Source organism: Myiozetetes cayanensis, unplaced genomic scaffold (assembly GCF_022539395.1).
Source record: "Myiozetetes cayanensis isolate MyiCay16 unplaced genomic scaffold, myiCay2020 scf34, whole genome shotgun sequence".
NCBI lineage: Eukaryota > Metazoa > Chordata > Aves > Passeriformes > Tyrannidae > Myiozetetes > Myiozetetes cayanensis.
In genome coordinates this window covers 2,248,167-2,270,602 of record NW_026087566.1, presented here as the reverse complement: position 1 = coordinate 2,270,602, position 22,436 = coordinate 2,248,167, and the positions used below count along the sequence as shown (strand labels likewise).

General features: G+C 42.4%; 2 protein-coding genes across 7 annotated transcripts; one reads left to right on the top strand and one right to left on the bottom strand.

Moving 5' to 3' along the window:
* Window positions 1-23: 23 nt before the first annotated feature.
* Window positions 24-15,627, bottom strand: MPP3 (MAGUK p55 scaffold protein 3). 5 transcript variants are annotated; one of them, XM_050327682.1, is made up of 19 exons: window positions 15,510-15,627; window positions 12,904-13,008; window positions 12,517-12,635; window positions 11,946-12,023; window positions 11,176-11,256; window positions 10,515-10,652; window positions 9,675-9,768; window positions 9,069-9,154; window positions 8,097-8,171; window positions 6,839-7,035; window positions 6,054-6,118; window positions 5,494-5,514; window positions 4,892-4,933; window positions 4,309-4,473; window positions 3,539-3,619; window positions 2,845-2,938; window positions 2,239-2,347; window positions 1,829-1,951; window positions 24-1,555 (listed from the first exon to the last, which is right to left on the bottom strand). In XM_050327682.1, exons 2-19 carry the CDS (start codon window positions 12,926-12,928, stop codon window positions 1,373-1,375), a joined length of 1,776 nt encoding a protein of 591 aa, XP_050183639.1. In that variant the 5' UTR covers window positions 12,929-13,008; window positions 15,510-15,627; the 3' UTR covers window positions 24-1,372. The 5 variants fall into 5 exon arrangements, with proteins under 5 accessions (XP_050183639.1, XP_050183638.1, XP_050183640.1 ...); XM_050327681.1 differs by lacking the exon at window positions 15,510-15,627 and adding an exon at window positions 14,981-15,069; XM_050327683.1 differs by lacking the exon at window positions 15,510-15,627 and adding an exon at window positions 14,981-15,069 and having other exon boundaries at window positions 24-1,552.
* Window positions 15,308-22,285, top strand: LOC126646374 (G protein-activated inward rectifier potassium channel 1-like). Of its 2 annotated transcripts, XM_050327695.1 has the most exons (3): window positions 15,342-16,176; window positions 19,411-19,627; window positions 20,157-22,285. In XM_050327695.1, the coding sequence occupies exons 1-3, from the start codon at window positions 15,526-15,528 to the stop codon at window positions 20,729-20,731; spliced, it is 1,443 nt and encodes a 480-aa protein (XP_050183652.1). In that variant the 5' UTR covers window positions 15,342-15,525; the 3' UTR covers window positions 20,732-22,285. The 2 variants fall into 2 exon arrangements, with proteins under 2 accessions (XP_050183653.1, XP_050183652.1); XM_050327696.1 differs by lacking the exons at window positions 19,411-19,627; window positions 20,157-22,285 and adding an exon at window positions 18,089-19,398 and having other exon boundaries at window positions 15,308-16,176.
* Window positions 22,286-22,436: the final 151 nt, after the last annotated feature.

The window sequence follows — 22,436 nt, the reverse complement described above, 5'->3', positions numbered from 1 at the left end:
ATGTAGATTGAGTGACACTGGTATGTAAGAAAGGTGCTTTTAATATGCATTGTTTAGTTCTGCTAAACGTCGTGGAACAAGAATAACATCACGCTGTCAAGATGCAAGGAACAAGACTGGTGCACCAAAAGGTCTTGCTTAAAGAGCACAGTACACAGGAAATATTAGAGCACAGCAGGCAAGCAAAAACAGGAACTAATTACAGCTAACATGCACCTGTACAGTACTCTCCCTCCACCCCCCCAAATAATTATAGAGCACAGGTATCCAGAATCATCTCTGCATGTTCTTATTAAGACCTATCTAACAATACTGTATATTCAAGTCTCCTGAAATATATACAAGGTCCTCTAACAGTAAAGATTTCTTGAGGCCAATTACATGCTCTGGAGGCCTTTACCAGATTTGGAGCAAAGGCAGTCATAAATGCTGCAAGGATGATGATTTCCACCTGTAGCTCAGCTACTTTGTACTTCAGCCTCTTCCTTTTAGGAATTGCTACATTGGTGTCGAGACCGTATCCCACTTCCAAAGATGTCTTGTAGAAAACAGGCTGCTTAAATGTTCTATTTTAGAACCATGTGCAGTTACTTTCACATAGACTAAAAAAAAGTGTCTGTTTTATCAGCTGGTTCATCATACAGGTGTAGTCATGGGTTGTTTAACATTTGTCCTGTGTCAGTAGAAGAGACTGGGAAAGAGGGCAGAAGCTGTGGATGAGCAGACTCCTCACCTGTGCAAGACAACCTGGAGTAGTGGGAAATGTGGGATGGACATAAAAAAACCTTCTATAACTGGCCTAGTTTTAGTGCCCAGTTGGAAAGCATTTAGAACTAATGATTGTGAGGGAAGGGAAATGCATTTTGCTGGCCTGACAGCCAGTTGAATTTTTGAGTGATTGACATGGTGAAACCCCTCTCCAAAGGACACCCCTCCCATGTAGCTGAAGTACCTTGTTCCCAAAAACCACCTCATTCTGATGTTTTAACTCCAGCCACAAAATTTGTGCCTAGAGTTGTGGCCGAAGGTCAAAAACTCCACCTGGTCCGTGTCTCAGCACTAAAATGCTTTGGAAGTGTGGAACCCTCTGTGAATGAAACTTCACTGTACAAAATACACTATTTACAGTCTAAAGATCAGCAAAAGATTGGACTGACCTATTCAGTCTGAGTATTCACTTTTAAATGACAGCTGCTATTCAAAATTTTGATTCAGGAAGGCAGTGTCAGCTTTTAACTTTGTTAATTTTTCCTCATGTATTGCCTTCTAGATAGACCCGCAGTTCTGAAGTGAATTTGACACATTTCCCTTTTCTAATTCACGCATTTACAAGACATTTTTATACAATCTTTCCCTTAAACAAGATAACAAGCTATGACCTGACCCAGCTGACTGGCACCCAAAATGAATCCTTGTTTAGTTTCTCTAACACAGTTTTCAGCTGATTACATGCACTCTGGAGATCTTCCTTCACCAGGACAGTGTCAATTAAATGGCCATACTGCTCTTCAATGAACGCTGCTGAGTTAATAATTTCCTGCTGTTCTTCATCCTGCTGATCAACACAAGATGATGGTATGAATTGTACAGCATGTCTTTTTAACTACTAGCATTTTAAAGCATATTAGCACACTAAGTCATTACTTTAAAAGAAATGAAACAAAAGCCACTGCCATTAGGAAAAGGTACATAAGATATTGCAACTGAAATTAAGGAGCAGCATGCCACTGGTAGCTGTTCCAAAAAATGCAAGAGGAGCTCTTGCATGTCATGGAAGTGCAAACCCAAATACTTCTTTCACGTCTAAAAGGATTAAAGGAATACTTACCAGGGGGGATGAGATTTCTTCTGACATGGGAGATTTTAGGGCATGTTTTTTCTTTTCTGTAATGAGAGGCTTCACAAAGATAACGTAAGGCTTAAACTCAGGAGTCCTCAAGTGCTTTACTGCCTGTGAACCAAGGAGAAAGGACGTGGCAAAAAACACTGGGGAAAGCAGGAAAAAAATGGGACTTCACGGGCAAGTTATGGTTTGCTTTGCTTAAGGGGCCAAACACTGGAAATTTTAAACCTGGAATTCATCTGAGGTAGTATTATTGTGCCAGGAAACACAAGTTGTGAGAGCATTATTGTTCTTTTGCTGGGTAAGAAGCCACAACTGGTGAACAACATCATTTACTCAGGCTGGTAGCATAGTAAGCAATATTTACATTCTTTAAAATAAGATGCAGAACTTACTTCAGGTACCACATCCACCAGACAAACCTTCTTTTTGGCCATCACAGACCGGATTGCCTCCAGACTTGTACCATATAAGTTTTCTTTGTATTCTCCATGTTCCACAAATCTGAAAAGTCAATACATTTTTAAAATACCATCTACGAAGAATATTTAACTTAGCACATTTGACAGCTGTTTCCTGAAGTCACAGTAGTTCAAAAGAGGAAGAGAAAGGCAGAAAATCATAGACATGTAGGAAAGGATTTCTTTTTCTCTTTTTTTTCTTCTTCCCATGTCACTAACAGCTAATCAGCACTACTGGCAAAATGGGGAAAAAGAAGAAAAGATATTTTTCACAGAAAATAGAATAAAGCTAGTAAGGAAATGGACTGCAATCCTTCCATCTTTTGGAAGACTCATCAAAAATCTGAGGAAACACAATCTCACAAGAAGTGAAACTTGTTACCTGTCAATGTACTGTCAAAGACTGAATCAAGAGCTTTTGGAACCCTTCCAGTACAGCTCGTCCAACCTGACATCAGATTTTGGTATTCACATCATGCCAGACCGAACGAGGGATATTTTAAAATAGTCAGCTATAGCAGTGTTTTAAAGTTGACTCACTTGTTTTGCTGCACATCTGTCTCAAATGATTGCTTAGAGACAAAATTGTATTCCACTCCCTCTTTCTCATGACTTTTCTTTGACCTGGTTGTATCTAGAAGAGAATGGAAGCAAGACATGGGAGATACATCAGCCTTTACAAACAATGTTTTCTCTGTTTAGTTCCAGTCACGTTTCCATGACTTCAAACAAGGTAGTTAAACAAATTCAAATTAACATAAAATGTAAATCAAACCATATAATTTTGTTTTAAACTCAGTCTCAAAAATTGTAAGACCAAAAGTGAAGTTGTTTTGCTGTAAGAGTGCTGTAACCAACACAAAAATTAGAAGCAATAGAGTATATCCTACAAAAAAACCAGTGTAACTTAATAACTGTTTGGAATAGTGGACTCTCCTTTTCTTTGAAACTTCAAAAATAAAACCATGAAATGCATAAAGTCCTATCATGTTGCCTCTGAATTTACAGTAAGAATATTGCTGGCTTTTCCTAAGCTACTGTGAAGCTTATATAATTACTTTTGATGTCATAATTTCTTTTAATTGAATTTTAATTAATCATTTTAACTCCTCCTAAAAAATGCATATAATCACTAGTCAGAACACAAACTATCACTCCTCAGTGCAGCTGGTACTACAATCATTAGACAGCATTTAAGGAATAAAGTGGCAACAAGTTAGTAAATTTTACTCACGTGGAACTGCAACACCGTACTCCTGTGGGTTCTCTGACACAACCTTCTGCTTGAGCTCACTTAATTTGGCCCCCAGGCAACCTAATAAAACAAAAGTGATTGATCCACTTCTGTGTGACAGGGAATACTGCAGAGAATAAATGTGTCACACAAGAAGATGATTCAGGAATGTGCTTGAAGAAACCTGTGCACGAGAGACCTCATGACCTGCTCCATCATATTCCACTCTGATGAACATCACCAGGAACAAACTGAATTCCTGGAACAGCTGTTGGACAAACATTTGGCAGACACTAAGTCAGAAAATCTGTAATCTTAGCATTCAAGTTCTATGGATACTCTTGATTTCTAGGAAATCCTGGGAAACTTGCTTACCTCAAAGCTGTAAGCCCACCGAGTTAAAGTGCAAAATCTTGTTAGGTAATTCTAAAATTTACCTCTTCATCAACTGTTCCAATAGGTTAAGTATACATGTTTGAGTGAGAATCGATGGAAAGTGAATCAGAAAAATGATAAATAGTCCTGCATCATTATTTTTAGGAGGATTTGGTGAGTTTGATTGCTTTTTTTCAGTCAGTCGGTCGGTTTGTTTGTTTTTTTAATGTAATTTAAAATAAAAGAGCAACTTCTGACCAAAACCTGAAAAACCTTTTAAAAAACCTACCAGGAACCACAAAAAACCCCAAACACCTAAAGAAAACCTCTGGCAGTGCAGGTGATAAGGGAAGAGGGAGAGAGGTGAAGAATTTTGAATGAGTTGTGCATCTTACCAATCAAGACCACCAGCCTCTGCTGTTCACCAGGCTGCTGCTGATACTTTGTGACTTCTTCATAGGTCAGGAACTCAGCTCCATCTGCCTGCTCTGCTTGCTTTCCTTCATTCAGGTTGTTCTCCTTCTCTTTACGACTCAATCTGAAGCTCCTGCGTAAACCAGCTGTGCAGAGAAACAGAAGATATTTTAAAACACATCTCCACTTACCCAGATTTTCAAGCTTGTTCAGCTACAAATTACTGTCTTGGAATGCAAGTTATTCCTACCAATTTTTTTTTTTTTTAATAATCAAATCAGTGCACATATGCTAATATTATAGATGTTATTATTGCAGATGATGTAGAAAACCAAGCACCCAATCTATAATAAAACCCCCCAGTTGCCAAGTTACGTCAAAGTCCAGCTCTGCCTCTTCACAGAGATATTCTAATTTATGAATGTATGGGAAATTAATATAAATAGGCCAGTTTTCACTTTTTAATGTGGAGGTGGGTTTATTTGGTGTGGGGTTTTGTTTTGTTTTTATTTCGGGGGGGTGGTGGTGTTTTTAGGGAAGGGGAAAGGGATTTTGGTTTCTCACCTATGTAGTGTCCATTGAAATACCCTTCACAGTCACAGTCTTCTGTAAATGAAAAAGCAAGGAGGTGGGGGGTAGGGCACAGAGGAATATGAATACTAGGAATATGGATCTCAAAAAGCATGAGTAATGTGAAAAAAATTACAGCATGCAGCACTGAACACAAAATACCTGACACTGGGAAAGGCAGCTGATACAGTGACATAAACTGCATGAGCCCACCACAGTTGCTCATAATGAAAATAACCCAGAAAACAGTCCAAATGAACAATGAAGACAAATAATTTCAGACTGATACAGGTGCCCTAGAATGTTGAACCCAAATATTTCTTCATTTTTTTAAACATACCAGATAGGAAGACTGTATTTAACTGGCAACTCATTCAAGCTCACTCAGAAACCTACAGGATGTGTATCAGAAGACACAAATCTTTTCTCTTGAATCAAGAGCAAATTTGGAAGGTATCATTACTCAAGTCAACAATCTGAATTAAATTAGTTTAAATAACAATTCATAAAGAAATTGTCCTAGGAACAATATATCTGCTATTCCCTTTGTGTAGCAAGTGTTTTAGAAAATGCTCTGGGTGTAGGAGAGGACCTACCTTTGTCAGAGGACTGATCATCTGTAGTTAGCATGAAAGGCAGAGTTGGAATGATATTAAAAGACAGACAAATAACTGAGCAAAATTAGAGAGAATGGACAGGAAGGTTCTTCTGGTCTGATTGCTTAACAGGATTTTTTTCTTAAAAAAAAACCAAACAACTGAAGTAATACCCCCTTATCAACTGATTAAAGATTTTTGGGCTGCAATTTAGTGTTACAAGCAGTTAACAGTTTAACTGTCTCAGGAACATCTGACTACAGGAAAAAAATGTGAGCACACCAGCAAATTTTAAAGCATCTAAACAATATGTGAGGCTTCATGTCCTTGAAAGCAGGAAGGGAGGGGACAGCTCTGTGTTTTGAAAACAACAGGATGGAGCTCAAACCCAAATCTTCCCAAGTGGCAGTTTGTATCCATACACATCAATTGATGGCAGGTTGTACACAAAGCATTAATCAATGGCAAAATACACTCAAAACACGTCATTATTGAAATCACAGAGAAATATGCTGAGAGCTAAGTATCAAAGCATTACTGAAAGCACAGAACAGACTTACACAGTGGTTTCTTCAGAGTTCTGGCATTCTGCAGAGTGCCTATTGTTCTTCTGTAGGTCAGTCGTCTGAAGAGGAAATAATTGTATTTTAGATGTGTAAGCTCAGCATTGCAGACAATTTACAGCATGTTATACACAAACACTGAAAATAAAGAACAAAACAGGGCTTTTCCATTAAAATTTAAAGTGTCTCTGATTCAACATTTTTGGTTTTTTGCAACAGACCAGTATTTATAACAGACTAAAGATGTACTGTAAACACAAGAACTGAGGGATATTTTTGCTTGAGAAGATACACATTATCTTGCTGTGAAAACAAGGAAGCTTCAAGGTCTAGAAGGTATCCCAGTCCAAGCTAAATACTCCCTTAGGAGCCAGAAGAGAGATCAGATACATTTCTGACTATTACTACATGCATAAATTCAAAATAGTTACAATAAATCAGCATTTTCCCTTAGACTGTGGATGTACAAGGCTGTGAAATACAGTCCCTCCATAAGCCAAGAGGGTTAAGAGACTGATATTCCCCATCTCATTTCATATGTTTGTTTAGCAAGTGCTTCTGTTCTCAGGCTACAAAATGTTAATCAACAGCAAACTTTCCAAAGCAAAAACTGGGAAGTTTATTCTATAATAGGAGAACAGAGCTTTTTAGTGCTTTTCTCTGTATTCATCCTGGCATGACCCTGCCCTTCATTTCCTGTGAAAAAAAAAAAGGTATAAAAATCAATGTGACAGTATAAATGTGTGAAAAAAATAAAAAATCTATAATCTTTGCTGACAAACCTTTCTTGGAACTGCTTTGAAGGGATCAGGCCCGCTCTGAGGTTGGTGTCCCCAACACGCTTGGCTTGCCACCACGTGGGGTCATCCTGGCTCACAACCTCCAGGACGTGTCGCCTCTTAAATGGCAGCCCAGCCTCCTGGCAGGGAATGGCTCTGTCTTCTTTGGGATTGTAGCAGAAAAGAGCCCTCATAAACACCTTTAAAAGAGGGGAACACGTCATTTCTTCTTGTCCTGTTTGGAATTTCAAGCTGCCTTTAGAAGGCTTTCCCCAGAGCTAACTGTATATACACTCAATCTCTCCTTCAAGCCCTCAAAAATATGGAAATGTTGCAAGCTGCATCTGTATTATGACTTAACCACTTTTGCAGGAAAATAAACTCACTTTCAAGCACATAAGCAGTCATTAGATGGTGGCATTGTGGAACAGGAGACTCAAAAGGTCAAAGCCTCAAGAAACACAGACCACAGTCTACGTCAAGTAGGAAATGCAACATTTCTCTGTTGCATGGGGGGAAAAAATAAGGGGAGAAAACAATAAAAATGGATTTATGGTCAAGCTGTCCCATATTGAAGACTGTCTCTAAAAAATGTTCCTTTAATACATCAAAATCTACTATTCACCTTTGGATTTGCATCTTAACACTATTGAAAACATCACAGTGGAACCACTTTAAAGAGTGATTTGTGGGCTTCCAGGAAAAATCTGGCAACCAGGAGCAGGGAAGCAGGAAGAGACTGACAGAGGAATCTTGTGAGGGACCAGTTGAACAGGGACTCCCTCCCAAGGAGGTGATCAAACTGATCAAGTGCTTCAGACAAAGCACTCAGAGATGTGTGTTGAAGTTTGCAGGGGGCTAATGGGGGCCACGTGATGAATGCAGCTCTGTTAGGAGACAGGTCTGGTTTGACTCAAGCCAGCGGCAAAATGCCCAGAGATCACAGACAGGCTGCAGCTGTGATGGGAAGAGAAGACCAGCAGCAACACCAATTTTAACTGTGTGAACAAAAAAGAAGACACTGGACTTCAGAAATGCTACGAGAGAACGTGTGCCAAGATGACGAAGAGGAGAAAACCCATCCAAGTAATTCTGTTCAATGAAAGAACAGAAACTGCACAGGAAACCTCTCTACTATCTTTGTGGTTCAATTCTGTGTCAGTGACGCTTCCCACTGACACAGCAGGAATGTTGCATTTACAGAGATGCCAGAATGTATAAATATGAAAATGTGTGCTTCAGCATTTCAGTATTTCAGTACCTTGCTGTCTTTCAGACGATCCTCTTCTTTGATGGCTGGAATTATTTTTAACGTTATTGACCCCTGAGACTGAGCCTGAAACACAGAGAAATGTTTTTTTACTTTGAAAGCAGGACAAGGTTACAATGCAGACTATTCAAGCTCCAGTTAAGGAGCTGGCAGCTGTCTTTTCATCTCAGAATGGTAACAGGCCAAGCTAATCCACTATTTTAACTTCATTACAGAGACAATCATGATGTTCCATGAATCTTCCACAACACTGTCTTGCCCATGGAGACATCCACAGTAACTACTTGGCTAGAACACATTAAGACCCTCTTTAAAATTCCTTCATTTGCTTTTAGCAACTGCATTAATTTCTGGACTAGAGTTCACAGGGTATTAAATACTCCTGTGGCTTTTAGTATGAGACTAACTTAAGCTTTTGCAGACTGAACATCAACAAAATAAACACCTACTTTCATTCTAGAAATCTTTGCTAGTAAACATCAACTACTAGTTATAGTAAATTAAAAAGCACTTCTAGATGTGTCAAATCTAGAATAAGTTTATCTGATCTATTTTAGATGCCTTATTTTGGATAAGATGAACTGTGTCCCAGAGAGGCCTGCTATTCTGCACAGATTAAAAAGGAAACACAGACAAACATTTGTAAACTGCTTATCTTCCAGGAATGTACTTATAATTTGCAATTTGCTTGTCATAAACAACAGCATTAAAGGGAGGTTCTTGACAGAACAACACGTTAACTTTGTATTTGTATCTTACTTGGTACCGATCCAGTTCGCAGAAGTTTCTGAAGTCAAAAGGAGAAGACTAATCCACTGGGAGAAGAAAAACTCTTAATGCAAAGACAAGCAGGGATTGCATCTTTTTAGCTCTATATTTTAAACTCATGGTTAAATTTGATCATCTATTGTAATTACTAGATCACCCAACAGAAAAGATCTTGAAACGAAAATCAGTGCAGACCAAAATCTGACTTATTTCTTCCGGTCGTTTGTGAAGCACAGTAATACCATTGACTTCTCTTAGCTCATCTCCAACGTGGACAAGACCTGAAAAGATGGTAAATAAATTAAAACAGGGCTACCACTCCTCTGATGTCCAGCCTAAGTCATTTGCATGTACCTTCTCCCTCATCCAGCCTGATAGATTTAATACTATTGCCTTTGTTGGCAAATGTGCCTCCAAGTCTCCTGCCTTTATTCCATGAAGAGACTCTACAAGTTTTAGATTTGCTCATCCAGTTCAGTAAGAAATGTTGTACTTGTCTTTATATATAGCTACTGTTAACCAACATAAAAGAATTTCTCAGTAAAGCACACAGAAAACAACACATAAATCTGAATGAACCAAGATACTAGATTAAAAGTAAAAAACATTCTTTCTTCTAAAGCTCAGACCTACTTCTTCTACCCTTGTTTGCATTTTTTCCTAGTGGCCATTTCAGAAAAAAACCCCATGTAATTAGATTAATAGATTACTGCTGAAATACAGAAATGCTAAGGGCACGCTGAGGAAAACTTCAGAAGTTTACAAATGCAACTTAAACCCCCCTTTTCTTCAGAAATTTACCACTGCTCATACCACTGCGATCAGCTGCACCACCTCTCATGATCCTTGCTACGACCACAGCTCCTGTGTGCTCGTCTCTCCTGATGGTGGCTCCCTGAAATAAAACACACCCCCCACCCAGGAGATCGTAAGAAATTTGATTACAGCACAGCAAGCAGTGTTCAAAACAGGATTTGTTACAACCAACCTTGTCTTCTAATCTTTATACAGCCAGCACTTTTACATATTAAAGCAACAAAAGCCAAGTAATTAGATTTTTTTTTTCCTTCTCTAACCTCCACTGGCAATATAAAGCTTTAATAATATAAAGCTTTAATCAGCTTTATCAGGAGCTAAGTCACTGCTCTCTTCTGCTACTGCCATATACAAAAAGCATATTTATTCCCCAACACAACTGTTTTTTTCTTAGGAAATCAATTAATCCATTTCCCTTTGCACCCTGACAACATAATGTTTACATACAGGTATCAAACATACTCTTACCATACCTCACTGACTTTAATGCAAACAAATATATTAAGTCACTGAATGTTAGCTACACCATGAAAACAATTAATACATATAATAAGCATAATCACTTCAACATATACAATTTCCTCAGTGTTCCCTGGGTTAACTGGTATTATAAACCCATGCCCATAAAGCACATCCCAATGCAAAATTGTGAAGGTGTATTTACCAAAGTTTTCTTTTTGTGTTACTTTACTGGCTTCAGAACACTCCTAGTTTTTGCTGGCTATTTGTGACAGCATCTTCAAGTGTCTCCTCTCTACTCACAATAACACTTTTGCACTACAGAGTTTTATGACTACAGAGTTTTATGGGTTATCTAATATGTACCAAGGGTTCTTTATTTTTCACTAGCCGAACAATTTTCACTGATTCCTCATCAAAATCATCATCAAAGTTGTCAGGTAGAGGTGGAAGGACTGGATCAAAGTTCTTCTGTGCTACAGTGTCGTGTACTACAAGCATTGCCTGCATAAAGGAAATAAAAAATAGTGATGTAACATCATAATATTACAGCTCACAATTCTCATTGTTCCCAATATTACAGCAAATTTCAATCTCCCCCTTTCTACCCTCACCACAAAACCTCCAAAAAAAGATTCAGCAGTTACATTAGCCATCATGTAAACTATCACTGGTAGATGTTGATATTTATAATAAATCCAGGCAACAACAATCCAGCCTAAAAAACACCTGAATGGACTATGAGAAGCAAAAAGTTTCCTTTTCTGTTCTGCTCCCTCAGAAAATATTAAGGAGGGGACAGAGGGAAGACAGCCTGATGGATTATGCAGGAAAGGCCAACACTGTATTCCCAATTCCCTTTGCATCCCAAAACCCGTGAAGGAAATCAGAGTGGAACAGAATTACTGTTTACAAGAGGGTTTTCCTTTCTCTTAGGGATGCTTCAATAAAACTTTTCTGCTACAAAATGTTCCATTGCAATTGTGCAAAGGAGTTTTGTTAAAAGTCCCCAGTGTGTTTTTTTTACCCTGAGATGTGGTGTTGACAACAGCTGAAGTAGCTCTTTTTCTTCATTATTCACTGGTGCAGTCTGCAACTCTTCTATTACCTTGAAAACAAAAATTTACAACCCCAAAATTAAAGGAGTCCACCAAATAAGATCCTGAATCTGCATTTCTGGTGAGTGTTTGCTAACATCTATCAGCCATCAGAGTGCACAGATCAAAACTGATCCCAATCAACAGCACACAAAAACTGCGAGAAATGGAACCTTCTTCATCTATTTTTACTTTTTTTAGATAGTGCAGGAAGACAGCATTAAAAGTCAGAATCCTAATCCCTAAACATACATTTTAAGAGTTATTCTGCCAATACAATTTCAGGAACAAGTTCTGAAATTTTAAATTCTGTACGGAATACATCAGTGATGTGTGAAACAACACTCCTGTGCTATGATAAAAGACTTTAAACTTTTATTTAATCACGTCATCTTACCCATGTGGAACATGCAACATAACTTCCCCTGTTCCCCTGCAAAACCTGGATACTAAAATATGCCCTGGAGCCTCAGGCCTTTCAAACAAATGATTAGAGAAATAATGGAGGCTTTTTTGCACTGGGCTGATTGGGTGTGACAAGAGAGAAAGCAGGAAGGGAATCAATCATGGCCAACAGATGAGAAAGACAGCTGGGGAAGATGAAAAATATGCACACATATAGGACAACTGCAAAACTTTGAGATATTAGAAAAGCAGGTTTAAATAACAGGAAAAGTAGGAGACAGGAATTTTTACTTACATCTTCAACTAGTCCTGCTGCACTGTGTAAAACAGGAGTTGGACTCTGCCTTTCGTAATGACGGAGTTTTTCATGGATCTGAAAAAGATTATTCGGAGATATTCCTACAGAGAGATTCAAAACTTCCTAAATATACCTACACTAGAATATTTTTCTATGTAAGGAATATAATTTTTCTGAGATGTGTCAGGAAAATAATCTCTCTTGGGGTTACTTTTTTTGTTTAGGAGTCTTTTAGTTTTCTTTTTACTCAGATAGCCCAGATAATCTCTTAAAACTTTAGCAGTGTAAGGAAAAAAAAATGCAGCCATCTCAGACTACTTTTTAGTTACAGGGCACTGTATCTTCATTTTAGCAATCAGAGCAGAGATGTTTTTTTCCTGAACAAAATATGTTAATTGTCAAATGTTCTTAATGTCTGTGCTTAAACACACATACTTTGGTTGGTATGGAATTCTTAAAAGAAAAAAAGCAGCTTTGGCAAAATAAATAGTTGATAAATCAAGGGAACAGAGAATAAGTAGAATAAGTAAACTGTAAGGAAAATGTACATACTTAAATGAACTTTTACCTTCATTAAGTAGCTGAGACTCCTTTCACTGAAGACATCCCTAAGGAATCCCATTTCCTCCTTGTGATTCGAATCAGGTCTTAGCTGAGACGTCAAAAGGGCCAGAGTTTCATGTAACCCTAAATTTCAGATTGAGGACAGAGCAAAACCATTGTACACAGCATTTCTCACGGGACCTTCCACTGCAGACTTAACAGCTACCACACTTACTTGGGCACCATCTTGCTGATCACCAGGTTTGCAGACACCTGTGTTTATCTACCCCTCATTTTGCAATGCTCCCTTTGTAAGTGGCAAACACAGCTCAAGATACAACAATTATCATTCAGTAGGTATGACTTCACCCCAGTCAGTAGCTGTTCTGTTGAAAACATGCAGATTAGTTACCTGAGTCTTCCGAAAGCATGGGCATGGCTTTGTTCTTAATCTCAAATGTTCAATTTAAATCCACAGGATTGTTTCTTCTTTCTGGACTGCGAGTCAGAGGCAGTCCTGAAATGAGCAAACATAACATCTAAGCTCAAGCATGTAAAAATAGTGAATTCCTGGTACATCTGTCCCTCAAGTGTTCAGTTTAACCTGAATCAAGCAGAGTCCCGCAGTTATTCTTCTACACAAGTAAAACAATGAAAACTACCAGGTTATATAATAACCACATGGTATCTCAGATCTCTGGAGCATCTCTCCAGAGAGGTAGTTTTCACAGGTCTGGAAAGACAGAAGATAATGGATGTTTAAAAGCACTGATAAACACCGTGTGCAGAAATGGAGCGAGCACGCAGGAAGATGCCACGTGACAAGATGTTCTGTGGCTCCCTAAAAGCACATCTCAAAGAAATGAACATCCCCCTGGAATTCTGATGAACACCATACTACAGTTCCATGCAGTTTGTTAAAGGTAGTAAGACTGTCACTCTATCAACCTTGCTCACAGGTACTAAGAATGTTTCAACAAGCAAGGCTACTCCCATTGCTCAGGAATTGCTTCAGATGCTTCTCAAATTATTAAGAGAACTTTAAATCTTAGCAACAGTGTTTGTTTAGTCAAACTTATTTAGCACCAAACCCCAAGAAAACCCAATTATTTTCCAGACTGTTAGTGAGAAAGCATCCCATACAGGAATACAGAAAATACACATTTTAGTGTCTCAAAAACCTGTCAGCAAACCCAGGAGATTCAGAATTAGTGGAGTTAGGCACAGCAGTGAAAATGGAGGCTTCCCCTAGAGGCATTTTCCATGCCCCGTAAAAATCCTGTTACACAGGACTGACTCTAAAGAATGAAAAGCATTCTGTATCCAGGTCAATACTCAGGGCTGGCTCTCCAATGTATTAAAAATCAGCCCTAGCATTTGATACTTTGCAAGAGTATGAATCTGTCCTCTCATCATTGCAGTATGAATAGGCTCAGATACACTTTTCTTCTTTAAAAATACCTACCCTAAATCATAATTCATTTTTCACACCTATCCTTGCCCAGCTGTTCCCAAGAGTAAACATCTGAGGCACCTTTATTACTTAGAAAATTGACCGTTGATATTTTGAAAGAGCTAAACAAACTGAACTGACGCTCTACATGGGGTCAAAGCAGGGGATTAAACAGAAGCATAATGTGATTTGGCATATCCCCATTACCTTGGAAAATAAACCTATTGTGGTTCACAGCTTAATACAACATAAAGCTTCTGTAATCCAGATGATTATCACTCAGAGCAGCAGATCTCATTTCAGAAAGCTGTTTAACATCCTTCCGGGAGAAGATCACCCTAGCGATAAGGTCAGACAACACACCTGTACGATAACAGGGCCCGAGCCCATAACCTACTACACAGGATTTCTCCTCGCGCCCAAATTTGAGCGAAGCAAGTCTCTCGCTGGGTGCTGTACCTACTCTAGCACTAGAAGAGCGACTACTCTAAAGGCTGACCGAACCCATGACCGGCACTCCGGACTCAGCGCGACCCGGGGACCCTGGCGGACACCTGCGGGGCGGAGCGCGGCGAGGCCGGACCGGCACCCCGGGCAGGGCTTTCCCGACCCGGAGAGCGCTTTATGTGCGCTCCACCGAGCCCGGGCACCGGTGACTGTACCGGCGGCACAGCCGGACCTCTTCACGGCTCAGCCGAGCACGGAGCGAAGTTACATCCCGGGACCGGACTTTCCGCACATCACCGGTCAGGCGTTCCCTTCCTGACCCGCTTCCCAGCCGTGCGGCCGCGCAGGGCGAGCACCCCCCCAGCTCCCACCTCCGCGGAGCCTCCGCCAGGTACGGCCCCGAGTCCCCCCCGCCGGGCAAACCCAGCGGTGCCGCGGGCTCCAGCCACGCCGGGGCCCGCACCTCGAAGGCGGCGCCGGGAACCCGGCCCGAGCCCGCCCGGCTGCCAAATGGTGTGGGCAGCGCCGCCGCCTCTGCAGGCGCTGCCACCGCGCCTCGGGAGCGGCGCTGCCGCCGGGCCGCCCTTACCTGCGGGCGCGGGGCTGGAGGATGCTCCGGGGCCTCCGAGCAGCTCCCCACACCCGCGTCCCCGTATCCCGGTGCGCACCTCGCTCATGCGCCCTCGGAGCCGTTCTCGGCACCGCCTCCCTCCCTCCCTCCCGCCCCCCAACCCACCCGTGGCCGGGAGGGCGGCTGGGCTGGAACCGGGGGATGCGAGCGGCCCTCCGCGGCTTCCTCCGGGCCCCACCGCCGCTCTGACCGCCGGAGCTCGCTGGGCTCGTCCAGCCGCCCTCGCCGCTGTGCTCCTCTCTCCCCGGTCCTTGGGGACCAGCTCGCCCCGCCCGGCTGCGCGGCGTGTGCCCCGTCACAGGTCGGCCGCGGCTGCTCTGCATCTCCCCCCGCGCTGCGGGCGAGCGGGCAGCGCTCGCTGGTGGCTCCCGACCCGCGCCCCCGGGTGCGCCCCGTGCCCTGGGGGACCCGGCGGCTGCTGCGCTCCGGCAGCGGGGTGCGGCCGCCCCTCCCGCCCCGCCGCGTCCTCGCCGTGCCCGCGGAGCACCTCGGCATCCCGCAGCATGTCGGCCGTGCGCAGGAAGTTCGGGGACGAGTACCAGGCCGTGGGCCCCGCTCGCAGCAGCGCCCGCAGGGAGCGGCAGCGCTTCGTGGACAAGAACGGGCGCTGCAACGTGCAGCACGGGAACCTGGGCGGCGAGAGCAGCCGCTACCTCTCCGACCTCTTCACCACGCTGGTGGACCTCAAGTGGCGCTGGAACCTGCTCATTTTCCTGCTGACCTACACGGTCGCCTGGCTGGTCATGGCCTCGATGTGGTGGGGCATCGCCTACCTGCGAGGTGACCTGCACCAGGCGCACGATGACACCTACAGCCCGTGCGTGGCCAACGTGTACAACTTCCCCTCCGCCTTCCTCTTCTTCATAGAGACCGAGGCCACCATCGGCTACGGGCACCGCTACATCACCGAGCGCTGCCCTGAGGGCATCGTGCTTTTCCTCTTCCAGTCGCTGCTGGGCTCCGTTGTCGATGCGTTCCTCATCGGCTGCATGTTCATCAAGATGTCCCAGCCCAAGAAGCGAGCCGAGACGCTCATGTTCAGCCGCGCCGCGGTCATCTCGCAGCGGGATGGCAGGCTCTGCCTCATGTTTCGCGTCGGCAACCTCCGCAACAGCCACATGGTGTCTGCCCAGATCCGCTGCAAGCTTATCAAGGTGAGGCCTGGCACGGCAGCGGGTGGCATAGGGCACCCGAATTGCAGTGGGCAAGGGTGTGGGCCAAGGGCAACGTTGTGGCCACAGTGCAGGTAGCGTGGGGCTTCTTCCCCTGTGCAGCCTCTGCTGCTGCTGGTGCTGCTGCTGCTGGGAGGCTCTGCCCTGCCCCTCGGTGTCTGAGTGAGAGGGGCAGTGTGAAGGACCATGGAAGAAGTTGCAGTGGCCGTAGGAGGAGCCGTGAAAGAGCCAAGCTGGCATAGGGAAAAACAGCCTCATCAGAGACCTCCCAGGGGCATTCCAGTGGATTGTGGGGCTGGCAGGAAGCCAGTTTGGTCAGGAGGGATGGATGGGTCAGGATGCAGGATAGCTACAGGAAGGCGTGCTCCTTAGCAGGTGATGGCTGGAAAGAAAGAATTGATTAAAGACAAATATCAGCCTTGACCTCCTTTTCCCCTTGGGAAACTTAGTGATCTTGAACTTGCAGAGCTTTATCTGGTGACCTCCTAGCATTTCAGAGGGATTGTACAGGTGCTTTAGTGGAAAGACCCTTTGATTGTCACCAATACCTATTTAATAATCACTGAGAAACGGTTAGCACAGTTCAGAATGCAAGAAAACTGAAATTCAAAGATCATAACAGAACAAGTAAATTATCAGGAGACAGTGGAATTTGGCAGGCACGAAGGTCTGGAGTTAAATCAGGCTGGAGCTGAGTGGAAGAAAAACACTGTACAGCATTGGTGAGATGGAGCAACACAGCAGCTGTGTCTTGTCATGGGAGCACGCTTGGGGAGGAGTGTCAGAAGCAGGATTAATGATTGCATTGATTTCAGAATATCGTATCTGGGTGTTATGAATGTTCATGTTTGTGATTTGAGCTCTGTCCCCTGCATTTCATGCAGTGCTGTTGGCAGCTGATCCTGCTACACTTCACCTGCACCTGATAAGATAGCTAGAATTTTGTTTTTCACGTGTGTCACAGTGAAGGAGTGTGAAGAGATGATTCCTCTCAAATACTAGTACTGAATATACTGTGGTACTGTTTGGCAGATGACCACATACCAGTTTAGCATTTTCCAGAGTCCTGAGTTTCTCTGCAAGGTACTACAATATTAACCTCGATGGCGCTGCATCTTTTGCATCCCACTCTTTTTTATATTTCAATGCTTAATTAGTCCACCTGGATATCAAAACATAATTATGTGAGTTCTTTAAAGAGTGAAGTGACAGAGGGTTAATAATAATAAAACTGCATCATGTCCAGTTAAAGGAGGACGTGCATAAACAATAGGGTTTAGAAAAGCAGTGGGAATGAATACAGGACAGGAGTGAAGATTTGAAGGACATAAGGTGTTTGTTCACTAAAACAGACTAAGTGATGATGCAGTGGAAGTCTGCCTGGTAATAAAAAACAAAACAGAGATCCAGTGGCAGAAAGTTAAAGACACAGAAGTCTTTTTTTTTTTTTTTTTTTTTTTTAGGTATGAAGCACTTAACCTTTGGAGAAATTCATCTAGACCTTTAGATTCTCTACCTCTGACCACATTTAAAATGCAAGCTGGGGCACTTCTAAGTAACTGTGCCCTTGTTCAAGCATGCATTGATCTGCGAGATTTACTTGGCTTTGTGTTATATGAGTCAAAATAAAGAATCATGAGTGCTTCTTCCAGACTTATTGCTGACAGTTTATAGTCCTCTGCCTTGTTTTGTGATCCTTTGAGTAAAGCTGTATATGTGCAACAAAGATCACTGGCTGGGAGCCTGACATATTGGGGCTATTAAGCTATCTTCATTCAGGTTAATTTCTTTTTATTTGACAAAGTTTCTTTAAAAAATTCTCCATGCCCTGCATAAATCAATCCTGTGTGTAAGATACTGAATACCTCAAACACAACCTTTTGCTTTCTCCCAGATCTGTTACCTCTAATCATCCTCGCTGGATTTGTTTGCTTTTGAATGGATTTGATCGAAGACTCTTCCACAAAGAAAAAAATGGTTTGTAGATCAAACAGTTCTTAAGTCAGTCAGGCAGCAATTTGTGCAAATACGCACATTTTTGTCCAGGTAAATGTATTTGATAAAAATCTGGGACAATTTGAGGTTTAGCTGTTGCTTCATACAGCTCAGGTCGAGCCTCGTTACCGTGGAGCAAAGATCATGGATAAGCCAACGAATTTGTGCACCCACTGAAGGAGCAGTAGCCAGGCAACAAAGCAGTGGCATAATAATCTGCAGCTTAGTTCAGATTGCAGATTGGCTCAGGAAAAAAGATGTTTTTGCAATAGTTTGGTTACACCTTTGCCTATAACGGAGAGTGTCACGATCGGTACGTGGTAGTGGCTTTGATCATTTTTATTCCACAGCATTGCCTTTTAGATTAGAAATCCCAAATAATTTGTGAGAATGCTTTTAGGAGAAATCAGCTGGTATTTTCTCTGTCTTCACCAGTAGTGGAGAAACTGACTCTCATCCCCTCGTGTAAGGGGGAACTTGGTTATTTAGATAGGAAGGGTTTTTTTTTCCTTAGCAGAAAAGCAAACACGTAGCACAGAAATGAAACAATGCATTGTATTTAATACTCCAGCAGCTTCCTAACTGATTATGTAATCACCAGCAGTTACAAGGTCAGCATTTTTAAGATGCATGTGAAGTGGAGGGACAATATGAAGATACCCTAGTTGCTTAGGGATTGTTTTTAAAGACTAGTAAAAGAATACTAATCAGATCTAAGCTGATGGCAGAACTGCTACCTCTGACTTGCTCTCAAGGAACGGTGTTTCCCAGCAGTGGAACCAATGCATCTGTCAATATGAATGCAACACAATTAAAATTATTTAGTAAATGCAGCATAGTCTGTCATTTATAATCAGTACTTGTCTTCTTAAAGAGTTAAGTGCTTTTTAATCAAATAACTGGAACTTTTGCCAGAAGATATTCCTGTTGAACATTTGTTGCAAGGCTTGTAGTGTGGTACGTGGCATTTTTGTTGAAGTATGTACATATATATATATAACTCATAGTAAAGTTTGTAGATGGTGATGAATTCTACGGCACAATAAGAAAAGTCAAAACTGGTCTTACGCAGTAACCTCATCATATTTAGCATTACTTATATTCCATTGTGAAGGCCCCAGACCTAATATATGTAGATGATAATGTCAGGTTTAAACTTTATTGCATTGCTTTCCTGTTTTGCCTCACATGGTGATTACTGAATCTTCTTTTTATCTTTAGTCCAGACAGACACCGGAGGGGGAATTTCTGCCGCTAGACCAGTGTGAACTGGATGTTGGATTTGGAACTGGAGCCGACCAGCTGTTTTTAGTTTCCCCTTTAACCATCTGTCATGAAATTAACTCAGAGAGCCCCTTCTTTTGTCTCTCACAAAGATCACTGCGAAGCGAGCAGTTTGAAATAGTTGTCATCCTGGAAGGAATCGTTGAGACCACGGGTAAGATTTAGAATAACACGCATATTCTTGATTTTTAGTCTTTCTTTTCAGTCCTGGTATTTTTAGCGAGGCAGCTGTTAGTCCTGGATGCTTCAGAATACCCTGCCATATGCTACAGAGCTTCAGTGACCTGGACCAGACAATAAGAGACCTCCCTCCCCCACAGGGCTCTGCATTAGCAATTCCCAAAGTGGCCAGTACGTCCAAGAAGAGGCACAACCTGCCCCTCTTTGACTGCATCTAGAACACTACAACACCCCTAATGTGGCTCCTGTTTTAAGGACCACCACCCTGAAAGAAGGTTGAACTTCAAAAGTTGCCAGTGCTGCAAAAGCTCTTCCAGCATAGCTTGCATTAAGTTGAATGCAGAGTAAGAAATCCAGTTTTACTCCATTTTATAATCTATAAAAGTGTTAGCTTACAGGCTACAATTGCTTTTTATCTGCCAGCCTTACCTTGTATTTTTTGCTGTAGATGCCAGTCTACTTGCTCACATTGGAATGCCATGCTTTTGCCTCTGTTTCCACAGGAATGACGTGCCAAGCCAGGACCTCATACACAGAGGATGAAGTTCTTTGGGGTCACAGGTTCCTCCCGGTGATGTCTCTAGAAAATGGGTTTTTCCGCGTCGATTATTCTCAGTTTCATGCTACGTTTGAAGTCCCCACTCCTCCTTACAGTGTTAAAGAGCAAGAAGAAAAGCTGTCCCTGTCATCTCCTTTGAATAGCCCCGTAGATAATAACAAAGCCAGAGGAGAACAGGTTTGTCCACTTGATTGCGTCGATATTGCGGGAGAGAAGGACAAACTCCCTTTCAAACTTCAGAAGATCAGCTCAGGAAAGGAAAGCCTTCCACAAAGAGCCCTGAGAATGAGTTCCAGTAACACAGGGAAGACTTTCAGTACCGGAGATCTCTTGAAAATTCAAGAAATAAGTCCCAGCTCTGCTGGTGAAGGCAGTGATGACAGGATGCAGTTGAAAGCCTTAAAAATAAGTGCTGAGGCTTTGACTCGGTCTACCAGCGATCTCGAGTTACAGAGGAGCTCTCCAAGCGTGGGTGCTCTGGAGATGAAGTTGGAAGATAATTTACCTGCCAAACTTTGAGCAATGAACTCTGATTGCCTCTCTTGAGAGCTGGAGAAACAGGAGTTGTCGCTGATGAACTGGGTTCGAGACTGCTGACCTGAAAGACTTGTTTGACAGTAAAGTCACGGTTTGGTTTTGCCACTTTCAGGAAGAATGATCCTTTTTACATAATCGTTCTGTACAGATCCAATTGAGGTAGCATAACAGGACTCTGAGGGGCAGTAAGATTAAACTGTCGTGCCAAAGAGATCCCTGCCCTAATGATGTCTTATCAGCATGCTCACTGCAAACCTACATTGTCTTCCATGGATGCAGATGCTTTTCCACGAAGCAAGGATCAGATCCTTAGTCACAGAGTGAAATGTTGGGAGATGAAGCCACAGGGGGTGTAACGCCAGCTGAAACGTGGTTTTGTGCAGCTCAGAGCTTGGACTGTTCCTGAAGTGTAAAAACAACAGAACACAGAAAAAATCTGTGATGCTGCTTGATCATAGTCCAGTTCTCTCTTAACTGACCCCATTGGAAAGTGGCCTTCCCGTGATTCCTGGAGACTGCATCCCTCCTTCCCAACGATCGTGGCCCACTCGTTCTGTGCTCCCGTTGTCTCACTCAGTGTCATTCAGGCAAAGGCAGAGGCAGCAGTTTGCAATAACCATTTGGGTCATTTGACTCCCGTGAACTCTCAGAAACATGTTCAGAACTGGACCTGAGCGTTTCGGTTCGGTGGATCACGTACTGAATTTTAACAACCATAGCGCCACTCACTGTGAAGGGAACTTGAGGTCAGTAGCTCTGCTTAATGGTGTGTCTCAGACTTCCAACTAAATGAGATTTTGGGTTGAAGACATTGTAATCAAACAGAAACAAAATGCTACATAATGCTCAGTCGTTACACATTCTCAAGAGTTTTGCTAGTGAATGGTAGTGTCGTGTTGCTAATTTTTGTTACATTTGCCCTCTCCATTTCTGTATGATCCTCAATGATTTTGTAGATTTGACATTTGTTACTATTCAGCTCAGCCTGTGAAAAAAGTGTGGGGTTTTTTTCCTGGTTGGTAATGGTTAAGCATAATCCAGACTTGCTGTTCTGTAAACTGCAGTGTTCAGCAGCGGGGTGTTTATCACCAGAGCACTAGCACAGCCCTCTCCAAGAGAAGGAACAAACTCTACTCTTGTTACAAGGACAGAATTCAGTCAAATTTAAAAGAGGTGGCAGTGGCCATTTTGATTGGCAATGCATTCCTCGAAGGCAAAGTGATATATCCAAGCTGGCAATGACTTGGCTTGCATAACTTGCTGTTTCTTGCTTTGATCTGTTCTGTGAAACTGGAAAATGGTATTTTATGCAGGGGTTAAGATTTGCTTCTTGTTGTTGTTGTTGTTGTTTGTTTGTTTTCAACGTGAATTTCAACATTATATATGTGCTGAAATCTGTATTTTCATTCATTAACTGTATTTGTATGGAATATTTAGATGACAACCCGAAGTCCTGAATGATGATGAATCTCCCTACTCTTCAGAACAGCCAGAGTTAGTATGAAATAAAATTACATCCACCTTGGCTCTCAAGCATTCTTTACTCCAACGTGCACGTTGACAACAAAGTCACCCACGTGCTCTGTGGGTCCAAAGCCAAGTTGTAAGCAGGAGATGGGGCACACCTCCCTCTGCTTTGAGGGGAGGAATTAGAGCAGTGAGCTGCTCACCAGGGCAGTTTTCACTC